Raw genomic sequence first — 23,405 nt, forward strand, 5'->3', positions numbered from 1 at the left:
AAGATCCGACCCATTCTATCTACTAGTGATGCATAGATCGTAATTCAAACATTTTTTACATCTTGGTTCAACTTTTGTAACATGTTTCTGTCTGGGCTTCCCATTCCCAAGCCTAGTATTAAAAGCGTGCAGTCCACTTGAGGTGTGATTTTAAGGTTTTGGTGCATACACAAAAATCTCATATGGCACAGGCATATTATAACAATATCGGTATAATATCGCCAGGTCCTGAGGAGCATCCTCTTCTTCAAGTATGAACATTTGTGTAGCACCACCTTATTATGTGTTAAAGGTTGCTGACTCGAGAGCCATTGCAGCCTAGCCATCAAGGAAGGGGGATTCCACCCGCACCCCATCAGTGGTCCCTTCTCAGGGTTTTTTCTTCCCACCAACCCCCACCCCCATCTAGGGTTGTGTTGTTGTTTTTTTAGTTTTTCCTTGCCCGGTTGGGGGGTTTAGACCAGGGGATGTCGTTAATATTTGTCAATTGTGGGTTGTAAAGCCCTTTGAGATGTTTTCGTGATTAAGGGCTATACAAATAAACTTAATTTTACTTGCCTCGATTAAACTAGAATGCATGCTATGCATTATGATTCTTGGAACCTCTGCCTTTCTAACTTTTAATTGAGGACTCCTAATCTCTGTACTGCTGACCTTTTTTTTTCCCAAAATCAATAGGTTTTCACTTAGCAAATTTTAATTAACCAATTAAAATATTTAAATGAATTAACAATGCAAATCTGGTGAGAGCACTATTTAATCTGGAACCTACAGAGCAAATACAGATTCTCATACTGTAACTGCAATGATAAATGGATTATTCCTTCACTGCCAGAATTTATGATTTATATATTGGGAAACGTGGAGACATATTAATGCGGAGAAGAATTATAAAAATATGCAGAAAATAAAGTCTGACATGTTCGGAGGAGTACGAGGTAATCTGTGATAAATCCCCTGCAGAAAGGAAACAGATGAAATATTTCTGAGAAGCAGTAAAAGGAAATACTAAGAATAAAAAGGGAAACGTATCAACAGAATGGAAATGCTGTCCTAGATCAAGCCAGTGAGAGGCTGCAAGCGCTTAACATAATGAGCCTGGAAAAGCTACAGGAGATGTTTGGAGTCAAATGAATGGAGCAGGAAGGAAGTGCAAAGATGGCTCCCTCGCTATGTGGCTCGACATGTGGTGTCTCACGGGGAAGGAAAAATTAAACTGTTGGAAAAGAATGGATCTAAATGTGTTCAAGGAATAATAATAATAATAATAATAATAATATCTCCCCTGGGCTCTCAGTGGGGAGTGGATCATCAAGGCGAGTCTTTCCGGCCTGTTGAACATTTACATTATTAAAAGGACCTTTGAATGTACTGAACATTAGCACTCATGTAGGCTAATAGTATGTAAAAATTAGGTCAACACAAAAATTGACCTCCCTGAAAAATTCTGCTGTGATTTAAGGTTGTTGTTTTGTTTTGTTTTTTTCTGACGACTTTCAGCTCAAGTTATGTGTTATGGGTGGGACTGTTTGTTCCTGTTTGTCATTGTAGGCAGGGCGGCAGCATTACTATTTGTTTTGTCCGCGACTGGTTACCACCTAGCGTCCGAAAACTGTGACTAATCATCAGCAAAAGTCATGCACAGCCCTAGCCATGTCCGCTTGATGTGCCTGACCAAGAATCAATGTAATGTGCGCATCCTCTCAGATTGAATTCACCCTCAATCTCAGCCAACCAACAAGCACTATTTTGTGGATGCATCCAAAGCACAACTTCCCTCCTCCAACTGGAGCCTATTTTTTTGGGTTGCTAGTTTGTTTGTTTGTCGCTTATGAATCCTTAGGTGACTTCACAGGCTCTACGTATATAAATGTCATTTATTTATTTATTGATTTATTATTTATTTATTATTTCTTTTCTGCTGTATGTTCAATAAAATCAAAATCAAATCAAAATCAAATCAAATTATCATCATCAAAGAAAAAACGATCCGACATGAGGAGAGAAACTGACGGTAAGCTTCTCACTTCCTCTTTATCGTCATGATATTTTCAGAGGTTGAAGTCGTACATAACTACAGATTTCCACATGAATTTTGCTATGACTGATCGCTGTTGATGGACATTATAAGCAATGTACTTAATGATGATTTTGAATGGACAATTTCTTTCCGGTTCCTTTGATAACTCTCACCAAGTATTTGGGGAGGGGAGTAGAAAAGAAGCATTTCCAAGATAATTACTTAGTTACGTACTGATTACTCCAAAACAAATTGATAATAATTGAAAATGCAAGCTAATTTCATTACCTTGATCAAAATATACATGAAGAGGGTTTTTTGAGTGAAAAATGGGCCATCCTGGCTAAACAGTCCCTTTGTACCTTGTACACTTGCTGCATTCATTTAACAATGTTTCAAAAACTGAGCTGATTAAAATGTTTCCTATTAATTGCCTATTAATTAATTATTTTTTTAATACAGTATCATGAAATAACTTTTTGATTGGCCAAGCATTAGTACAATAGAAATAGACGTACATTTAACAATTTTTTCCTTTATTTTTGGTCATTCAATTATGATTCAACTATTAATAATTAGGGATGTAACAATAAGCGCAATATCGTGATATTGTGATATTAACACAATAATTGCCACAATATCACCGTCATGTTCACGATATTTAAATGCAACACATCATTCAAAAAGTCAGGTGTATTTCCATTTGTGCAGTTCTAGCACCCTCTGGTGGCCAGATTTTTAGTGCAGTTTAATTTCCATAAGGCATCTTTTGGCCCTTCTGTTTAAAATCTACAATTGTCAGATGAAGGGGAACGTAATATGCCTGTGAAGCAAGTTAATATGTGGAGGAACTCGATGTGTGCGTGCAACAATATAACATAATAATAATAATAATAATAATAATAATAATAACATAGCTGTTATGTACAATAGCACAATATTGTGCTTTTTTTAGTATGAGCTCTTTTTTTTTTACAATATTGTTACCTTTTTAAATATCGCCAACCTCCCCACAATATTGTGATAATTATCGTATCGTGAGCTTCATATCGTGATAATATCGTATCGTAACATTTGGATATCGTTACATCCCTATTAATAGGGATGTTCATACTAAACCGTAATGCAGGTGCTTATTCATTTCTATTTAGTTTGTATTTATTTATCCAACTAAATATTGTTTTATTATTTGATAAACAGCTTTTTTTTTCCCCTCATCACAGCATATACGAATAACCTGGCCAATGTTGTTTAAAAATCTAATCTAAATCAAAAGTTTGCCCACCATTTAATTCCTATAGACAGTCACATTCTGGTTTGTAAATAATTGACACAAATATGTAAATAAAATGAAATAGTAAATTAGTGTTTACATATTCAATAAGTATGAGCAAAAATGCAAGTGTGGTCCAATGCTGTCTGAGTAAAATATGTCTTGCCTCTCTGAATGAATTAATTTTTAGATTCTTCCAAGAAGGAATGGGCTGCGAGCATTCTGTGACGGTATATAAATAAAAATCGGTTGTTATTCACTAAAGCGCTTTATCACCTAAATGCTACGATTTAACGTGCAGTTCATTTCTAAGTCAGTCCATTTAAATAGCGCATTCCAACTTTGACCCATGCAACAATTTTCTCCCACGCCGCTTCTCTGTCCTTTGCTGCCGCAGAAGTGTTGTTGCATTTACAGAATATCATTTCTTACTGACTAAATGCTCGCATCAAAACCTCTAATTTCAAGAGGGAAATAAAAACTGACATTTTTCCCTCTGTTGCCGTGGTGAATCGACTTACTGCCTCTCCACTGATATTGTCGCTGTTGTGATCATCCAACTGAACTGATTCAGATTTTATTTTTATTTTTATTTTTTTTTTTTTTTTTTTTTTTTTAAATCACACGTTAACTCTGATTACAGGTTTAGACACAGTCTGTTGAACCTCCTCCTTCTCAATTACATATTTTAATACTTGTTAGTAGCACTTTTTCAGTCTTTTTTTTTGGTCACTTTGGTTTGATGATGCTTGAATCTGCTTTTCAGTTCAGACCAGTCATAAATTGACACAAATGATGCAAAAAATCAAATTTAACTGAATAAATTAAATCTCTCAGCAATGATTATTATTCTCAACAGCAAGAAAAATCAAGAAACAATTGCACAGTACTTGATTTGCATATAGACACTCTCATTGGGGGTAAGTTACCTACAATGAACACTATTATGAGCAGTATAGAAAAAATCCAACTAAATACAACAAATCATATGACATTTGCACGACTGAATATAAATAATGAAATGGAATTACTAGTGCTGCTTTTGCCTCTGGCTGATGCTGAAAACTCTCTATGCGAAAGTTCCTCACAATCCTGTTGAATTGTACCATACTTTTGCTTGGATGACCCACTACCATCCTTTGAGGATTCTTGTTTTCTTATTTGTCTGTTTGGACTGTATGTTTTGTTGACCTGAAAAACCCTCTTTAGATAACTGGGAGGAGTACTTAAAAAGATAAAAGTACTTGTCTAGCTGGAGAGATTGCCGCATCTTTATCTGCAGTGCTTTACAGCACTGGCTTTTTAAACAATCACAATTCCTATTCAAATCTAATATTTCAGAAGCTTGAAGCTTTGAAACTAGTGTGACACATTTACTGTAAATCATTAAATCAGTGTAAAAATCTCCCCATTCATTAAGAGGTGAATTAAGCAGAACAATTCCTAAAGTTCGTTAGCTTATCCAATTCTGATTGCTGGTAGAATAATATGTAAGATAATGGACTGTATATGCAAAGGCGGGCAAGTTGTCAAGTCAGGACACCATTGATTCATCGTCAATCCGCCAGTATTTCAAGCTGAACCAAATTGGAATCGTAAATGGTCGTCAGTCACTGTTTCCGTCATTTGTCACCAGAATCCATTAAAATTGACCACTTACTGTTAGTACTGACCAGTGACCTCTGTATCCACATCCAGCAATGCTTAGTCTGTCAATTTTTCGACCTTTCTTGTCAATCGTTAATCGCAGAGGTGGGCATCGTCATTGACTGAAATTGATGACTGATGGGAATGCCCACCTTTTGGTTTGCTTTAGCACTTTCAGCAAATGCTTGATAATTGCGAAGGCTTGAAAATAATGCACAGGATTACATCTGTCAATCGCAGTCAGTACACACAGTCCGTGTATTTTTGTCAGCCTAGAAGATGATTAGGTATTGCAAACAAACGTGTCACACCCATGCCAGCTTATATTGATTGATAGAAAGCCTACATTGTTTAGATATTTACAATTAACAGTTCATGCATTGATGGACTTTTTTCTGACTGAGTTTGAAATGTCCGACAGTATTTGAACGTAGCTCGCGGCTCGCCTAACGCAGTCAATATTTACGCTCCCGTTAGCGGCTAGTTGCTAACGCCGGAGACTTGTGCCAATGACAGACTAATTAACAGAATAATTAAGACTTTAATTGGCAATTAAATATAATTGCGAGGTGGTGTGTTGATGTTGAAAGTCGACAGTCGCGTAGCAAAGAGTCAAGTTGGCCGCCCTGAGCTACGACGCCTTCCACGCGCTGCATGAGTCCATTTCAAAATACAAGTAACAAGGCAATCACATCGACATCAATGTATCACTTGGAAGGCTTTTATTTTGAAGTTGGCCTCTTCAGCGCGTTTCGCAGCTGTACAACCCGAGGCGTGGCGCTTGATGCAAACAGATTACGGCTCAAACTTGAGCCGTTGCACCACTCATTAAAACGTGCTCTCGCCGTGCGACTGCATTAATTTTTCACCAGCACAGGCTGTACAGTTGTCTGCATTTGCCAGTGAATTGTTGAGCCCTGCACTGATTTCTGTAGTCATTCATTAAAGAATACTAATTATCTCCTGTTTTTAACCAAAATAAGTACCTTATGAGAGAACATTTATATTCACACTCTTACTGATGAAATCTGCATTTAGAGCATCCCCCAGACTTATTTTATACTTATTGGTACATCCGTACGTCACGCAGTGGTATTTTTGCTGCAGAAGAAGAAAATAATGTGGAAAGTATGCTATGGAAAAGTCAACTTACTGGAAGTGTGGCAGCGCAAGATGGCCGCCGCCGGCTGCACTTTTCGCTAGCAGCCCAGTTTATTTACATCGCACCTGAGAGTCCGATCGTGACCTTATTATTATTTCTTTAAATTATTGTTTTTTGTTTTTGTTTTTTTTAAGCTTTGAGCCAGGACAGCATAGTAGCGTTATCATTTAATGTTCTTAACTAAAGAGCTATGGTTATACACACGTGTGGGTCAACTATAGCATCGGGCTAGGTAGCATCACGTTTACAGCCGGCAACTTGAATGACGTATGCGCTTCTCTCGCAAAGCACAGATTTATATGAATACTGGATTATGCGTGTGGATGGTGATGTAATGAGCGCAGGTCTACCATACTATATGTACATCTGTTAATGAGCAACGCTCGCTGGAACAGTTTTTGAAGATTTAAAAAAACAAAATAAAAAAATAAAATAAAAAAAATAAATAAAAACTTCTCTCCCTCTCGCCCTTTTTGCTCACGAGCGCCCCTAGCATCTGCCTAATCCACCTAATGGCAGGAGTGCCACTGATCCTTATATCTAATACGTATCTAATGCCCATAAAATTATTACCATTTACAAATTTCTCTGTAATTTTGAAATATGACGGAAATTTGGTAGATGTTTGCGCCTTACATGGGTCACTAAGGTAACTTGAGCATTCATACTGTGCTTGGCCCAGTGACGGTCACAATGCTCGAAAATAGTCCAGTCACTATGTATTGTGTGTGACTTTTTGTACAATTTCCTACTACATTCCAGCCAGACCACAATGTGTATCAACTTACGCTGTAGAGAATGTCGACCCAGCCCTCCATGGTGATGCACTGGAAGACCGTGAGCACGGCAAACAGAATGTTGTCGAAGTTGGTAATACCAAAATTGGGTCCGGTCCAGTATTCTCTGCACTGGGTGCCATTGGGACACAACCTGGCTGGGGGTTCCAGACCACAAGGCCATTCTGCTGCTTTTTCACCTGAATGAAAAAGAGGCATATGTTTTAGAATGGCTGCTTTTGTGGCTTACTTTACAGATATAGTGAGTATACATAAAGGAAATAGGGTTGTACAAGCAGCAACCTCTAGCGGCCCACAGGTCATTTTCCATAGTGGGCTCCTTCCAACTCCCTAATGCTGCTTCAGTCGTCCCATGATCTGTACAACATCAGTTATCATCAGTTAAGCTCTCGAAAGGCGTCCATCCCTGATAAGTGCTCAGCCCACTTCAACTGATTTCTCTCGGTGAACACCATTGACCCTGCTAACCCTATCATTCAGAGTGGTGCAGCAGCCTCATTTTGTCCATCACTACCGAGTGTGTGGCCACAGGTTGACGGCCTGTACGATGACCCGCCGCTGAATTTAAAGGTTCGGCTGCAGCACAGTTCACTTTCCAGCAGACAGGAGCATCGACTGAATCTTCAGCTACTCACAATTAACATTTGCTTGTTTGCAACATTGATCAGCTTAATAATGTGGTGGTTTAATGAAAATACTAACAATAAATTAGACTGTGACATTTAAATGGTAGAAGTGAAGTTTTCTGTTTACTATGTACAGTCTAACACTTGCCTAAACAGCCAGATGTATGACAAAAATGCATTTTTATGAACCAATCATGCTCAATGAATGTATAAAAAAAAATTATTACTTAAAAATTACCATTCAAGGATGGCACAAAACTACCAAACAGCAAACCAACATTAGGTGCAAGAGCTCATTTTGTGCATATTATCACAAAAAGTCAACTCACTCAAAAAATGTTAACATTATCCTACAATATGTTTTGCATGTCATTCCAAATTCCCAACTTATTATTAATACAGGAAACATGACTTTAAGAAAAAATGTGGGTTGCATGTGGGTAGGCCATAGGCTCTATTTTTGTATTCAGTGCAAGTCTGGCAGGAGGCGTGGGCTAAATCTGTGCAGGGGCGGGCTAGACCAATCTCTGGTACTTTCGTAGACCCGTGCAAGAAGGCACAGCGTGGCACAAAATTGTGTTGTGGGCGTGAACACAAGCAGCTTGATTCACCGCCAATCGAAGCAGCTCCTTTCATTCCCATTAAATACATCACGCGAGGGGCGCACTGATCGTCCTTGACATGTGAAAAGAAAACATTGATTTGCTTGTAATGTTGGCTAGGGAGATCACAGAGCTGCAAAGTTTGATGTTGGCAACCACCTTTCACCCGGATCTAACGTGTTCATATGTGACCGCAAACCCTACTTCCTCTCTCCCATATTTAAAAAACGATAAATAAAGATTATAATGTGTACTCAATAAATACCTTTCTGCAATGATTGAGAGGGTTCAATGAACATTGCTGTCATACTTATTAGTGGAATACCAAGACATCCACTACACATGTCCCCCGAGTTCACAATTTATCTGCCTGCATCTCGATCAAATTAACCGAAATTTTGTTGGACTACTTGCGCCAATATTTAGACATGGTTCCAGGATGTGTAAAGTCTACTTTCAGTCACCAAACTGTCAGGTGCGCTGGACATGTGCATGTCAAAGGAAATACTTCACTACGTTGAAATGTCCAGCATGACACAGGGAATTTGAACCGAATTATAAATGCAAAAAACAAAAAAAACAAAAGATGTGATCACTTGTCTTCTCTTCAACTAGGTTTTCTCAAATCACAGCCCTTTAGTTCTTTTCAATCCAATTGCAGTTCTTTTGCCTGAACTTAACTAGTGCAGACCAAATCAACCGTTGTACGACTGAATATGAACACATTCATTTGTACCCTAAATGGCTCTGTAGCCAGCCTCTCTTTGTATTTTGTGATGAAGTGCGTGCACGGTACCGCAGCAACATTTGCGATAGCATCGGCAACTAAAAGGATTAAGTGAAGTGTTATTGATATGCTGCTTCCACGCAGAAAATCAAAATCGTAACTACACGTAGCCTGTAAGCAGTTTGCAGAGCACCATGGTGAGAAGCAACATGAGTTTTCCATTAGATTTCTTTATGTGGTTTGTCTGCACGTATAGTCAATGTATTTTTAGGTTATTGTATGCTTCTGCAATGTTGTGCTTTCCTGGAGATTTGTAAAAAAAAAAAAAATTTGCTGCCCAGAAACTCTCCTCAAAAACAAAATTTGTGATTTTCCAAAATTTACGAACTTCACACAAAAAAAGTGTTCTTTTTGAGCATGCATATATGGCTCGCTTGCAGTTATTTCCGATGTCATATACTGTATATCATTCAGTAACGTTTCGTCCATACATGCTTAAGTCTGTATTGCTCTTGACTGCATGGAAGACGCTGAGAGACGATTTAAAAGGTTGTGCAGGTGCACCTCGAATAGTGTGGGGTGAAGAATGAATGTGCTGAGTCCAACAGATGCTTCCCAGGCCAACATTTCTTTCCCCGATCAAGTTTTGACAATGATGTGCAGAGCCACTTTGCACAGCCAACATGCCTCTCGTGCCACTCCTGTAAAATGGGCCCTTTGCTTCCCACTGACAGATGCTGTGTCAGCCGGTCTCGGCGCCCGAGGACGGTGCAGGAACATCTAGGGTGCCTATTTGCTTTTACAAAGTGTATTTCTCCTGTTAAATTCATCCATTACAGGTTGCCATTTCATTTTTGGGTTGTAGAAAAAAAGATGCGGAAAACTGTATGAACAATGACATATTTTGTACCAAAGATATATATGCATTTTAAAACAATAAAACAGACATACACCTACTAAAAGTCAAATATACTAATCGAATCAATATGTTCATTATTGCAGATGCTAGTGTTAGGTACATCTACCTCACAGTCATGGGATTTGGGTTCGAATCCAAGTCGGAACATCTCTATATAGGCCATACTGTGCATTCTCCCTGTTGGATTTCTCCAAGGACTCTGTATCCTCTCATATCTCAAAGAGAAGCATGTGAGGTTAATTAATTAACATTAATTAACGACTAAATTGTCCATATATGTATATGCAAATTGTCCATATATGTGTATATGTATGTCCCAAAGACGTATTTATATGTATTTTTGTTGTAGTTTATTTTGCTTTTGGGTTTTTTTTTATGCTAGAGCATACAGAAGGCTTTGATGCAGCCTCTCTCCTGCAGAGAACGATTGAAGCAATGGTAGTTATTACAAAAACGGCCAGCAGGTGGCAGCAGAGTATAAGAGATCAACCAGGGCCATGTTAAAACAATATTCTGTGGGCCTTGAGAAATCAGTCAAAATCCAGGAAAACAGCCGGGAGCGAAGGGGCTTGCTTCAATGAAAATGGCTTGGAGTGAATTGCTTAAAAAAAAAAAAAATTAAATAAAATAAAAATAAATAAATAAATAAATATCCACATAAACACCCACAAAAATGGAGAAGTGCATTTTTAAGCTCATTGAGATGCATGCCAAGCCTCTAGGCGGCAGTAGTGAGCCAATTACTGCTCAACTCTTGACGTTACTTCCATCACACGTCACACAAGCACGGACTTGTCAGTGCACAGTGCACACAAGCCTTTTTTTTTATTTTTATTTTTTTTTATTTAAATAAAGTCAGAGTGAGTACATCATAAATGGAGCATAGAGGAAAACAAAGGAAAAATACACCATTTAAAAAAGGTTCACTTGTCTTTTTTTTTTTTTTTTTTTAAACAACTTGAGGTATGTGTGTGATAGGAATGGGTACCGAAGACGGTACATTTAGTGGTATGGACCATTTAGGTCGGTATTTCCGAGCATTTATTCACATAAATTAAATGGTGCCATGTTTTGGTTCTGAAACGTACTTGACAAGTAGAAGTATGTTTCCTCCTACATCAATTTGAAAGATATTAGCTAATGAAGCAAAAACGGGTATACATCGGCCAATTGACTCTCTTTCTTGCACTGCGTTCAGCTGACAGTGTTGAGTATCACTCGCTCATGTTGTGTTTCCAGAGAGGTGACATGATTGAACCCTCGTTCATATTGTTGACAGGCATTCTGCAGCGTTCTTCTTATCAAGTTCAAATTATCATCTGTAGTAGCGGCGCGCATTGCCCTCATATTGATGGGTTGTTCTAATAAATTGCACATCATGCAATTGCGTGTCGTAGAGCCAATCACAAACTGGGATGTAGGGGACCATGTGTAATGCGTCATATGATTGGCGGAGCCAGGAGAGATTGACGCTGCAAGTATTTTTAATTGTTTTCGTGTATTTAAAAAAAGAAAAAGTAACGACCTTGTTTTGAAAATGTATCAAGTAAAAAGTACAGCTACTCATATTAAAATGGAATGGATAAAAGTAAAAGGTAGTCTTTAAAAAAAAGGGAAAAAAAAGTACTCAGGAAAGTACAAAGTACTGATAGAAACTACTCAAGTAAAGTTATTTCCGATCTCTGTGAAGTTGCTGGGAACAACTTCAAAATAAACGCATACCAAAGTATATTATTTAGTAAGGGAAGATTTACTTTGAAGACCTTATCACCATGTTACTGTCATGCATAGTGAACAATTTAGTTGTATATGCAAACTACGACGTGAACAACAGTTCCTGTGTTGGCTTAACTACTTCTTATTGACAGTAATAACAGGTATCTGAGGCAGAAAACATGCTTCAAGCATTGTTTTTTTTGTTTTTTTTTAACTGAAATACTCGAACTATTCGAGGACTTGTTCCACCCCTACTACCTACCATAACCCTCAAATACTTCAATCACACACAGCAGCTGCAGCAGCTACAACTCACTACCAGCAATCTGTTTGAGCTGAGAATAATGGACTCTAATCCAAACTCAGATTTGAATTTAGTGTTGCACTCGTTTAAAAAATAATCTACATTTATTACCCATGCTAAATTTAAACAAGACATGCAAAGTTAATTTCCCATCCGAGTCACTGACCCAGGTGCTGGCACAAGATCTGGATTTCGTCCACGAGCTCGACACAGTTTATTTTCAGAGAACGTATTTCATTAAACACTGCCCATGTGGCAATCTGAAGTACCTTCACCCTCACTTATAGACAAGACAAACGCGCAAAACATCAGTTTCCTGGAATAAAAAAACACATTTGCAATGCCTGCGTGCGAAAGCCGAACATTTTTCAACCTTTCAATCTATATGATTAGAATGAAAGAAGCTGCTGCATATACACAAACAACAAAAGAAAGCGCTCGGTGTGCACTTGCAAGATGCAGCGTCAGGTTTTAGTGTGACCGTAATCAGTGGTACGCACTTCTGATGGAGGAGAGACATAGATTGAGCGCAACCACCTTTATACTGTCGGAGGTTGAGTTTTATCATGACTCTCAGCAGAAGCTATCAATCACTGCCCGGATAATATGGTGTCATAAATCCAAATCAAGGTATGACAAAAGGCTGTCAGAAATGATGTTTGTGCCTGTTCATTATGTTTGATATAAGCATATTCTGCTGGAACAGCTTGCAGCGTTAGTCACATGTATACAGATACTATAAAAAAATGTATGTGCATAAATATGAAATGCCATATACAGTAAAAGAGAGAGGAACTTCCTGGCAAAAATTCGATGTCCTACAAAAACCAGGGTTGTTTTTCCTCACCGGTGTCGATGTTGAAGCAGGTGGTGTGGAATTTGCCCATGTAAAACTCCACCCCGATGATGGCAAACATGACGATGGCGAAGAAAAGCAGCAGCCCGATCTGAAGCAGGGGCACCATGGCTTTCATTATAGACTTCAACACCACTTGCAGGCCTGGAGAACACAAAACAGATATTTACTTCAAAAGAACACACACACATGAAAGTCTGTTAAGCATGTTAGAAGTAAACTACAATGTCCATGATGCATTCAAGTACTGAATTTGGAGGCTATAAATAATCCAGATGAGCATTTTTGAGGGTACTGAGGTTGAACTAGACCACCTGCCTTGTTGGCACAACACGGGCATTTGTTACATTAGGGGGTCTATTTTCATAGACAGGCGCACGCACATGCGCTTGGCGTAAAAACTGGTGAAAATTCATTTTCAGGCCGGGTGAAGTGTTTGGGAACTCACTCAACATTCCAATAGAATGGGGGAGTTTTCTCTTACACGCCCCCGGCGCAACAAACAATTTGGTGACACAAAGTAGACTAGACTTGGTGAGACCAGGTCTAAATTGTTGCGCAGGTGGATGGATGGTGGATTTATTTATTTATTTTTTTGGTTGACAGCCAATCACGAAGCACATAGGGACAAACAATAGTTTACGCTCAAATTTACACTTTTGTTCAAACAATCTTCCATGCATATTTTTGCAATGTTGGTAGTAGGCAGTAAGCGATAAGCCACCAAAACGCTAAGGGAAAATTCAAACTCCACACAGCAATGTCAGAGCCAAGATTCAAACCCCGAGTGCCAGAACTGTAAGGAAGATAGATGGGTACAAAATGCATGAATACTGAAATAATTATCTTGTCTAAATTTCCTTACAAATTGACTCACCCTTGGTAGAATTAGGGCCTCTGTAATTAAACTGATATAGTTACAGGAAAATATGAATTCTTATGTTGTATGAACGGCAACCGGTGGACATAAAGGTTAATTGTACATATAGTGCCATCTAATGTAAGAGTATTTAATTGTTCTGACTGTCACACTACATCACTAGCATAGATAGATAAACAAAGATATACATGTAACTGCTAAATAATATTTTTGGGGGAATTTGCTGAAATTGGATAAGTTGGATAAATTCTTACAGCACACTTGTGCCATTGCACCTCAGTCTGTTAGTTCCAGTTCAAACCTGTTCTGTTAATTTTGACAATAAACTAACCAGTATATTTACTTAAATAGCATTTTCAGCTCAAGACAAAAATTTATGGGACATAAATTTGTGATGCAATGCCACAGTGATCCATGTCAGTCATGGATCGCTTTCAGCGTTAAGTGTGTAAATATTTTTTTTATGTTCAATTATGGTTACCGATAAGATTGACAAAACGTCTTTGTATTTTGGAAGGAAACAGAAAAGAACCAAGGAAATAGAAGAAGAAATGAGGGCAAAAGGATGGTAAAGAAAGACAACACGTTCAGGTCTGAATAAAAGAGAGGAACTAGTAAATGGGATCCAGTGATGGAAAAGTATAACTGGTGCTTGCACAACTCCCTAAGACTTGGAAATTATAGGTTTGAATCCTGGTTTTGGAAGGGTTAAAAATAAGGAGGAAGAAAAATTGAAAGAAAACATGAGAGGAAAAAAAATTAACTCCACACAAAGAAGCCCTTTAATTAATTACCAGACTCCAGTCTAGTGTTTGTGTCTTTGATAGAGCCAGTAATAAACAGCTAAAGGTCAAGTGTCCAAAAGTTCCTTTGTTCGTATATCAATCCAGTGATAAACCAACAAAAGGCAGAAGAGTTTACAATTTCCCTGCAAGTGTGAGCTGAATAAAATCTTTCCAAAACCCTTTCTACTTGCACTAATGTACAATTTAAACGTATACTAATACAGAGAATAACTGTCAAAAATAATATCACCGTCAAAACAAATTCATGCTCAAAAGAAAACATTTGTGAACCCTGAAAAAAAATATTGAACAAATGGCTTACTGGGGATCCCGGACACCAGTTTGAGGGGTCGTAGCACTCTCACAGCCCGCAATGTTCGCAGGTCGAAGTCGGAGCCCACTTTTGCCAGGATCCTGTGCATAGAGACACAAAAACATGGTTATAATTTAGAGCTTGGGCTGGAGGTTAAACACCTCTGTAATATGCAGTTAATGTAAAGTTAGAGGTTTTGGCTGAGCAGTGACAGCAGTTCTAAAAAGAGAATAGACTCGTTAAATATCGCAGAGATACTCGAAGGACAAATAACCTGCAATTTACATTGCAAACTTAAAAAAAAAAAATTGTCATAAATAATAAGAGCAATAAGAGCACCACTGAAACATATGTTGTATCCTCACATACATACATACAGTACACACATACATGCTGGCTAAATATGCTTTATATTATCATGAGCTTTGAATGTATGCATTAAAGCTACAAAATGGAGGTGCAACTGTGTGTGCGTCTGTGCTCTGTGGGCAGATATTTTCATTTTTTTCATCACTTTCATATTTGAAAAGTGATTATGGTTCATAATAAAAGCATCTCTTGCCATTGTAATCTCTGCATACGATGAGCCGGAGGGCTTTTATGTAGGTTTGGCACTAATGCTGCTACTCTTTCTTTCAGAGTTGTGTGCAGAGCTTCAACAAATGTGACCATATTTATTAAAAGGGATGTATAATGTAAGATGTATTTCATATTTGTCTGTATTTAAATTCAGTGGAACCTCACTTCCCAAATGGCGCTGTTTATGAAAATAAACACTTTCTAACAATATATATGACAAAATACTATTTTAAATGTGGACAAAATATGTACAGTTATTACAGCAGTTTTTCATTGAACCAATGTACATTGCAATATTTTATACACTGTAGTTTATGCTCAGTGCATACTATATAGTGTAATTAGTCAGATATTTAATTAGTAAACAAATAAACGGATATTAATGTATTAACATTTCTCAATTATTGGATCGTGAGCTCATAAAGCCTTTTGAACAAATTTTCTTAAAACCCATCATTCTTGAGATTAAAAACATTGAGCTTTTTTATTGTTTTCCTGCGATTGGCTGGCAACCAGTCCAGGGTGTACCCCGCCTGCTGCCCAAAAGCCAGCTGGGATAGGCTCCAGCAACCCCCGTGACACTTGTGAGGAATAAGCGGTCAAGAAGATGGATGGATGGATGGATGGAGAAGAAATTCTCATTAATACAATAGCTTAAAAATTATCTGAATTATACTTTTAATGTATTTCATTCCACTCTGAAGAAAAGACGCAATAAAGGTTGATTATTGCTCCCTGGTTATTGTTGCCATGGTAACTAGTAAAGCACATTTACACTTTAGGAACCTCATCATAATGAGTGTAATCAGCAAACAGGGATTTTTTTTTTGATTTTTTTTTTTTTAAAAACAGTATTTTAATAATATAAAACATGTCGCCTAACTGTATAATTAATGCACACCCTTTAGATTTAATCCAGTCCTTCAGTAATGGATTTGTAGGTTTCTTTTTATATTTTTGCTCATTGCTGTATGATATTTAGTTGAATATGTTGGTATAATTATCTCTGAGTAAAACTGAGGTAAGGTAAAACATCACATCAGATGGAAAAGCGGTGATAAAACATGACGCTTGAAAAACACAGCCCATCAAGTACTTCTCCGTCAGCATGAGCAAATTTACATGAAAACTATTCATCCCGTCAATTAAAATGGGTAAAATATCTAAGTGTTAGATTCTAAGAAATCAATGATGTGAGCCTTTTGTTTGATAAGAACACTTATAGAGTTGACGATGTCAAATTAAAATCCAGAAAAGAAAAAGTTATTGTGACCTGATAAGGAACGAAAACTGGACATTGAAAATCAGTCAAAAAACATCCACCCATCCCAATCTTATGACTTCCAAAATCAATAACTCACTTTACCCTGTTAAGTGCACGGGTGTGTGCGCGCGTGTGTCCGCACCCAGGGCTGACTTAATGGCTGTGTAGACAGACAGTCTGGGCAAGGATTTGTCAGAAGAAGGAGCTATATGACTTTTAATATTTTCTTTATCAACCCTGCAATATGTCCATGTGGGCGCCAGACAGCAGCACCGGAAATATGTAGTGTGATTGCATCGTCTATCAAGTAAACACCGTCGTCGTCACTTCCCTCGAGTGATGAATACAAAAGTGAAAACATTCTTAGCAGCCAGAGTCGACTTTTTAAAATAAATACATAAATATACATAGAGTGAAAGGCTGGATAATTACTAGCATGTAAGTGTCTGTTTATCGAATACAACAGGGATTCACAAACTGGTTTATAAAATGACATTGGGGATGTGAAAACATGAAAAATAGGATTTGCAAACAGTGTAATTAGATTATGTAACTATAAAACTAGACACAGTCTGAGGTGCCTTCTCGCACTGACCTTTCCTTTATTTTTGTTGTATAGTGAAGACATTTGGGTTTCAGATTAAAGAGGAATATGAGACCAAAGAACCGTCTCAAGACAGCCTCAAAAAGAAGACGCCTAGGACAGGACATTTAACGGCTGTAATATATATGCCAAGTCTGGAGTGGCGCTGTAGCGCTGCCATGGGGAGTTAACGGAAAGCGTAGAAGAAGAATCAGTAAAGAAGATGAATGCTGCATTTGAGGATGGTCGGAAGTCGGACATTTACGAGTTCAAACCAGGAAGTGTGTACGGGAACGCCCCTTTAACTCGGAAATTACACTTGCGAAGTCGGAAAAAAAGAAGGACCCCGTGTTCACCGACGGACTACAAGTTAGTTCACTCTACAGTGGTGACCCGTAAAACACAATTTACTTGAGTATAAAACTAGATAGCTTTAGATAATGCAACGTATGTTACAGTATGCCGCTATCTCCCTGCATGAAATTATACGGTGAACTACTGAACAGTATGGCATACTTATGAAATAAGATAAAAACAATAAATGAAGCAAAATTACGAGAAGGTAAGTTTGAGTTTTAAGAACCAAAATAAAAATCAATTTACCGCTATCCGCCATTTTGGTTGTTTACTTTCGCCTCGAACGCTTTCAGGTCGGAACTAGGAAAAACCAACTCGGTATATCCGACTTCCGACCATCCTCGAATGCAGCAGAAGCACTGACCTAAATAGCCGATAGGCCAAGACTTTTGAAGCCGCGAGGCCGCCATATTACTCCTCCCAAGAAACATTTCTCGCATATGATACTAAACATTTACAGTATCGAAAATTGAGACAGTACTTAGTAGAAACAACAGGGGTCTAAGAACTGAGCGATAAAGAAAAAGGGGGTCTTCAAAGTAGTTTAAAGAATAGTCTGCTCACGAGATGGGAGGAGTAAGATGGCTGCCCTGTCGCTTCAACGGCTTGCACGGGCGTGTATGGGCTATCGGCTATCCAGTAATATATACAGAACAGTGAGACGAACACAACACACGAGAAGTGACAATGCCAGGTGATTCAAGTACATCATGCAAAACATTTTGCTGTAAAAAGCATAAACAAGCTAAGGAGGTTGCGCAAAACGACGAAGACACGGCTCTCTGCCATGGTTGTTGACAGACTAGCGCAGAGTTAGGGAACCCTGGTCGTCGAGAGCCGCTGTCCCGCCTGTTTTCCATGTCTCCCTCCAGCACAGCGGACTCATTATTATCATCATCAGCAAGCTTTGTAGAAGCCTGATAATGAGCCAATTCATCAAATCAGCTGTATTGGTGGAGGAAAACATGGAAGACAGGCAGGACAGTGGCTCTCGAGGACCAGGGTTCCCTACCCCTGGACTGTCACTAGCGTTTTGTGCGCAGTCAGTAGTTATCCTGCAATGGTGTCCACACTGGAACGTTTTGTTTTTGTTTTTGGGTTTTGTTTTGGGTTTTGTTATGTTTTGTTTTGTCCCACCACCCCAAGTAATACACAAGGGACACTAAACTATTGTATTTCCAAGTCAGCATGGCCTGTGTGCATTTTGGGGCAGGTGTCAATACTGTGACTCTTTTGAGAGGACCATTTTTCATTTTCAAGTTAAATATTTCATAGCTCATTTTTATCTTATGTCATCCCATTTAAAAGAGCATAAAGTGAAAATGTGTGCTAGCAGTGCTAGCGCTAGCAGCTTGGCTAAAAACACGCCCCCTAGTTACGAGGCATACTGTCTAATAATTGCTTATTTTCATACACTTCTATTACAATTTTGACTTTTGTGCCGCTTGGAAATGAAACTAGAGACCTCAAGGAAGCTATTTGTGGAGAAATCGCAAAATGGACAAAAAATGTCAATATCGCCCATATCTCTAGATTGAGCCTGCCGACAGGCAGACCCTTTTGCTGGAGCTGGTCACATATACATACATATGTACACACAGGTGCAGTGTAATCATGGTGGGTGATGTATTAGTTAATCAGGTCTCACTTCTGCTTTGCAAAAAAAGAAGATGAAATATAGAGGCCATGAACACAAAATGTTTTCCTGTTTACACGGCTTTGTGGAGACAAACTATAACACACTGCAGAAAATAGGCTTCATCATTAGACAAGACCCATTTCATGCCAATTAGACATACAATCTTGTAGAAGGAAACGAGCAAACCAATCATCAGTTCAGTTATGTCACATCCTGTTTGTGATGTTGTTGTGTGTGTGTGTGTTCATTTGTTTGCGTGTGTGTTGTGGCCCTGACGTAATGTGATACAAGCAGACAGCTGTGACAGAGGCAGGAGAGGCCACAATGCACATTAGGACGGTGGGAATGGGTACACACGAAGTCATTGTAGCTGCCAGAGACACTTGCCATCAAACATGGCTGCTGTTGTACAGCCAGGAGTCAAAATTGACACGCCCTGCCTAGCGGAATGGGTCACGCACAAACATGTTTTCAGAAATAGGCAGCTCACAAAATAAAAAAATACATGCGGTTGTTTAATTTCACACTTAATAAGTGGGTAGGCCCTCCAGGTGATTAGTTTTCCATAATAATCTGCAGTGTTGCCGGTAACGCGTTACTTAGTAACGCGTTACTCGAAAAAGTTGCTTTCTAAAGTAACTAATAGTCTAACGCGTTACTTTATTCTACAAAGTAGTCTGATTAAAGTTACTGTCCAGAGAATCAATGCGTTACTCCACATTTTCATGAAGAAGGCAAACTATCTCACTGTTGTAACAGTCACAAACAACTACTGCTAACTACGAAGATGAGGCAGAAGTCATTGATCACCACACTGAAATCAGCCATGCTCTGGTCATGAATGGTTTGCACATTCAAAACAAAAGTGATGATACTTTTACTACTAGTTTTATTAACCAACAGGCACACAACACAACAAAAAAAAGTGTGCATTATGGACCATAAAAGTGGTAAAAAAAATAATTTATTTCCATCCTCAACTGGTCCGTGAAGCATTATGGGATGAGGTCGTCTCCGCCCTCTCGCCAGGGGGAGTGACGTCAGACAAGTTACGTTTTCAGTAGGGGTGGAACAAAAAAACGATTCGACCGAACCATCGTTCGTCAAGGGGAGCTAAACGACCGTATCGGTTGCGAGTGAGGCTTTATGGTTTTCATAACAATAGCAAGAGTTCTGCGCCGTGCTCTACTTGTTTTGTTTACATTTCAGTAGCATCACCATTCAAGCTACTTCCGTGTTTCCGTGCTCGCGACACGGCGCGCGCGCGCACGCGCGCGCGCAACGAGTGACAACATACAAATGGAGACAGTTAGCAGAAGCCGGTGCCGTACATCTCGGTATTTCCCATGGCTATCGAGTCCTCTCGGTGCACTTGTACGTCCCGGGCCGGCGTTGGTACTGCGCGCGAGCCAAAAAGAATAACTCCCGTGACGATCCAATGCATGGATTCAAACGACACAGGTATGTCCCACAGCCAACACACCAGCTAAGCTAAAAGCACACTGCAAGTATCTCATTTCTCAGTTTGTGGCTCCCTGTCAATGTCTACAACTAGCATGAGCAGCAGATAGGAGAACTGAGACGTGCCCGCGATTACGACAGCCCAAAAAACTAAATATAAACAGTAGTGATTCTGTGGTCATCATCGTGTCTCAGATTAAAAAAACAAAAAAAGATGTCATACATTAACCAAAAATGAAAGTGATGACAAAAGAAAAAAAAAATGTTAAATACAAAAATTGTTGATTAAAAAGGGAAATGAACTTTTGGAAATATTTTTGCATATATTGAGTGGTTAAAATGTGTTTGATAGATTTATTGTTCCATAAGGTGGCTTCATATTTCTTTTGGCTGGACGGTAGGTTTATTTCATGTCTTAAATTTATGTTTCTGAAATACTTCACAATGTGCAAATATTCTGTTTAATTGTGTTGGTGTCTGTCTAAAGGTTAAATATTTATATTTAACATTAAATTATCAACCTTTTGTTTTCCTGATCCTTATTTTGAAGAGAAAAAACAAACAAACCAAAAAACAATTATAACTGTCAACAACTACTAATAAATATTTAAACTGATACATGTGTACAAACTGGAATAGCGGAACAAACAAACAATAGAGGAATTTAGGGGATTTTCATTTTCAACCTGGATAGATTTTTATTTTTTGTTTTATAAAAAGTATTTACGTTACAAGAAGTCAAGAGAGACTGCCTATTTTGTTTTTCATAAAAAAAAAACCTTTATTTTCATGTTAAAAATGCACTTTCAATAAAGTATTTGGAACTCCGTTTCTACTGCATTATTTTTACGTTGAGATGGTGTTATCGGCAGCTGCTGAAAGTAACTAAAAAAGTAACTTTTAATCTAACTTAGTTACTTTTAAAATCAAGTAATCAGTAACGCAATTTAGTTACTTTTAAAACCAAGTAATCAGTAAAGTAACTAAGTTACTTTTTCAAGGTAACTGTGGCAACACTGATAATCTGCCATTGAATTAGTGATTCATCATGTCCATTTATTGCTATACTAATTCATGTTACTAAATGTATGCTGACTACACACACAAACCAAGTTTAAAATGCTTAATGTAGGAAAAGCTACAAGCTACAAGGGGAAACTGATTTTTTTTTTTTTATTTCTTTTTTGTGTTAAAGCAAGATGTCAAACCTGCAGAATGAGAAACCTGACGGATTATTATGAATGTGCAGCATTTAGACATTGTTTCTCATTACAAGTTATATGGATGCCTGGTGAAATGTGTTGTTTTTTTGTTTTTTTTTTACCCTCATTTTTAGAAACCAATTTGCCCTCTATATTCATACAAAGTTACATTTAATACTGCATTGTGTTCACTCAGTATGCAAATTAAAGTAAATGCTGAAGAATTATCCTGCTCGAAAATATAGATGGGACACAAAAATGGAAAGAATGGGATTTTGGTAGAAGGCACGGCTTTGAATTGAGAAAACAATTTTCCCTTTTACTGTCATAATGGTTTGGTTTAATAATGATATTCATGCATCCATCCATGGATGAGTTGAAGCCTATCCCAGCTGACTTTGGGAGAAGCACGAGCACGCTCTGGAATGTCCCAGTCACATATAAGAAAATATTAATATTCACATTCACACCTAGGACCAACCTAGAATCAATTCAACCTACCAAGCATGATTTTGCAATGCGGTGGGGAGTGGGAGTACCCAAGATTCAAACTAAGAACCAACTGTGACACATCATCTCTATGATAAGTTGATACCCATATACAATATATATTGATTTGGGCAAAACAGACATGCACATCCAAATGTTTTAAATGTAATCATGAAGTAGGAAGAGGTCTGCATGTACAGTAAATGTGAGCAGAAGTAATGTGCACATTCCACCAGCAAATCTTCTTTCTTTTTTTAACCACATGACAGCTATTTCCAAGCCATTGCCAAAGGTTTGACAAAACAGAGACTAGAAGATGTTCTGTGATTTATGTCTTGGAATGTGATCAAGTTGCGGTTGTCTCATTTGAATTCTTTCAGGAGCAGTATAAATTCTGCACTCTTATTTGTGTGCCCAGTGAGAGTCTGGCACAAGGCATGGTCTAAGTCTTTGCAGGGGTGGGCTAGACTAAGTTTTAGTATTTTTACAGGCCAGTGTCACATATTTAATAAGGACGTTTTGTATGGGGAGAGATTCAACTCAAAATTATTCACACATATATCCGTGATTTACATGTTTTTTGTTTTTTTGTGTGTGTGTGTTTCAATGTTTCTAATGAATACATTTCTAAGCAGTGATCAAGTGTGAGAGCTAAATGACATAATTATTGAAATGATTATAATGTTAATATACATAAACGTGAGCAAACTTTAGTGTTATTTGTGCACGCCTGCTTATCAGTGTTAGATATTTTCACGACAAAAAAAAATGTCAACAGGGGATGTGCAGGGTGAATTACCAATGGAATAATCAAAAGATTCGTGAGTGACAACCCGAAATCAAACTCAATTGTTAAAATGGTAATTGAAAATATAATACACTGTACATGTGTTTTCAGAAGCTATATTTAAAATAAAAAAAAACAACAACATTGTTTTCAACTTCTGTTCGGCCGTGACTTTGCAACAGTAAGAAAATGCAGGTCCCAGGGTGACAACATCAAGGACCGCTTCTGTAGAGAAATAAAGTTAGAACCCACTTTACAGTGTTTCTCTTCAATTGAAAACAAGTAATAAAAGGAAGGCGAGAGGTGAAATCAACACAAACATACAAAGTGGGATTAATATAAAGCCAGACAGTAAGGATATTGTTATTGACGGTTTTATTTATTTATTTATATATTTTTTTTATTATCTCAGCCAGA

At 38.1% G+C, this 23,405-nt stretch overlaps 1 protein-coding gene across 10 annotated transcripts in view; it reads right to left on the bottom strand.

The window, feature by feature from the left end:
• Positions 1-23,405, bottom strand: part of cacna1bb (calcium channel, voltage-dependent, N type, alpha 1B subunit, b) — a 179,606-nt gene that overhangs the window by 106,173 nt on the left and 50,028 nt on the right. For all 10 annotated transcript variants that reach the window (XR_013278744.1, XM_077497715.1, XM_077497712.1 and 7 more), the window contains 3 exons: positions 14,637-14,728; positions 12,641-12,793; positions 6,891-7,078 (listed from right to left, as the gene is read on the bottom strand). Coding sequence is in view for 9 of the 10 variants with exons in the window: in XM_077497715.1 (XP_077353841.1) it covers positions 6,891-7,078; positions 12,641-12,793; positions 14,637-14,728 (433 nt within the window). In the remaining variant the exon portion in view is untranslated. The remainder of the gene's footprint in view (positions 1-6,890; positions 7,079-12,640; positions 12,794-14,636; positions 14,729-23,405) is intronic.

This window comes from Festucalex cinctus, chromosome 15 (assembly GCF_051991245.1).
Source record: "Festucalex cinctus isolate MCC-2025b chromosome 15, RoL_Fcin_1.0, whole genome shotgun sequence".
Classification (NCBI taxonomy): Eukaryota; Metazoa; Chordata; class Actinopteri; order Syngnathiformes; family Syngnathidae; genus Festucalex; species Festucalex cinctus.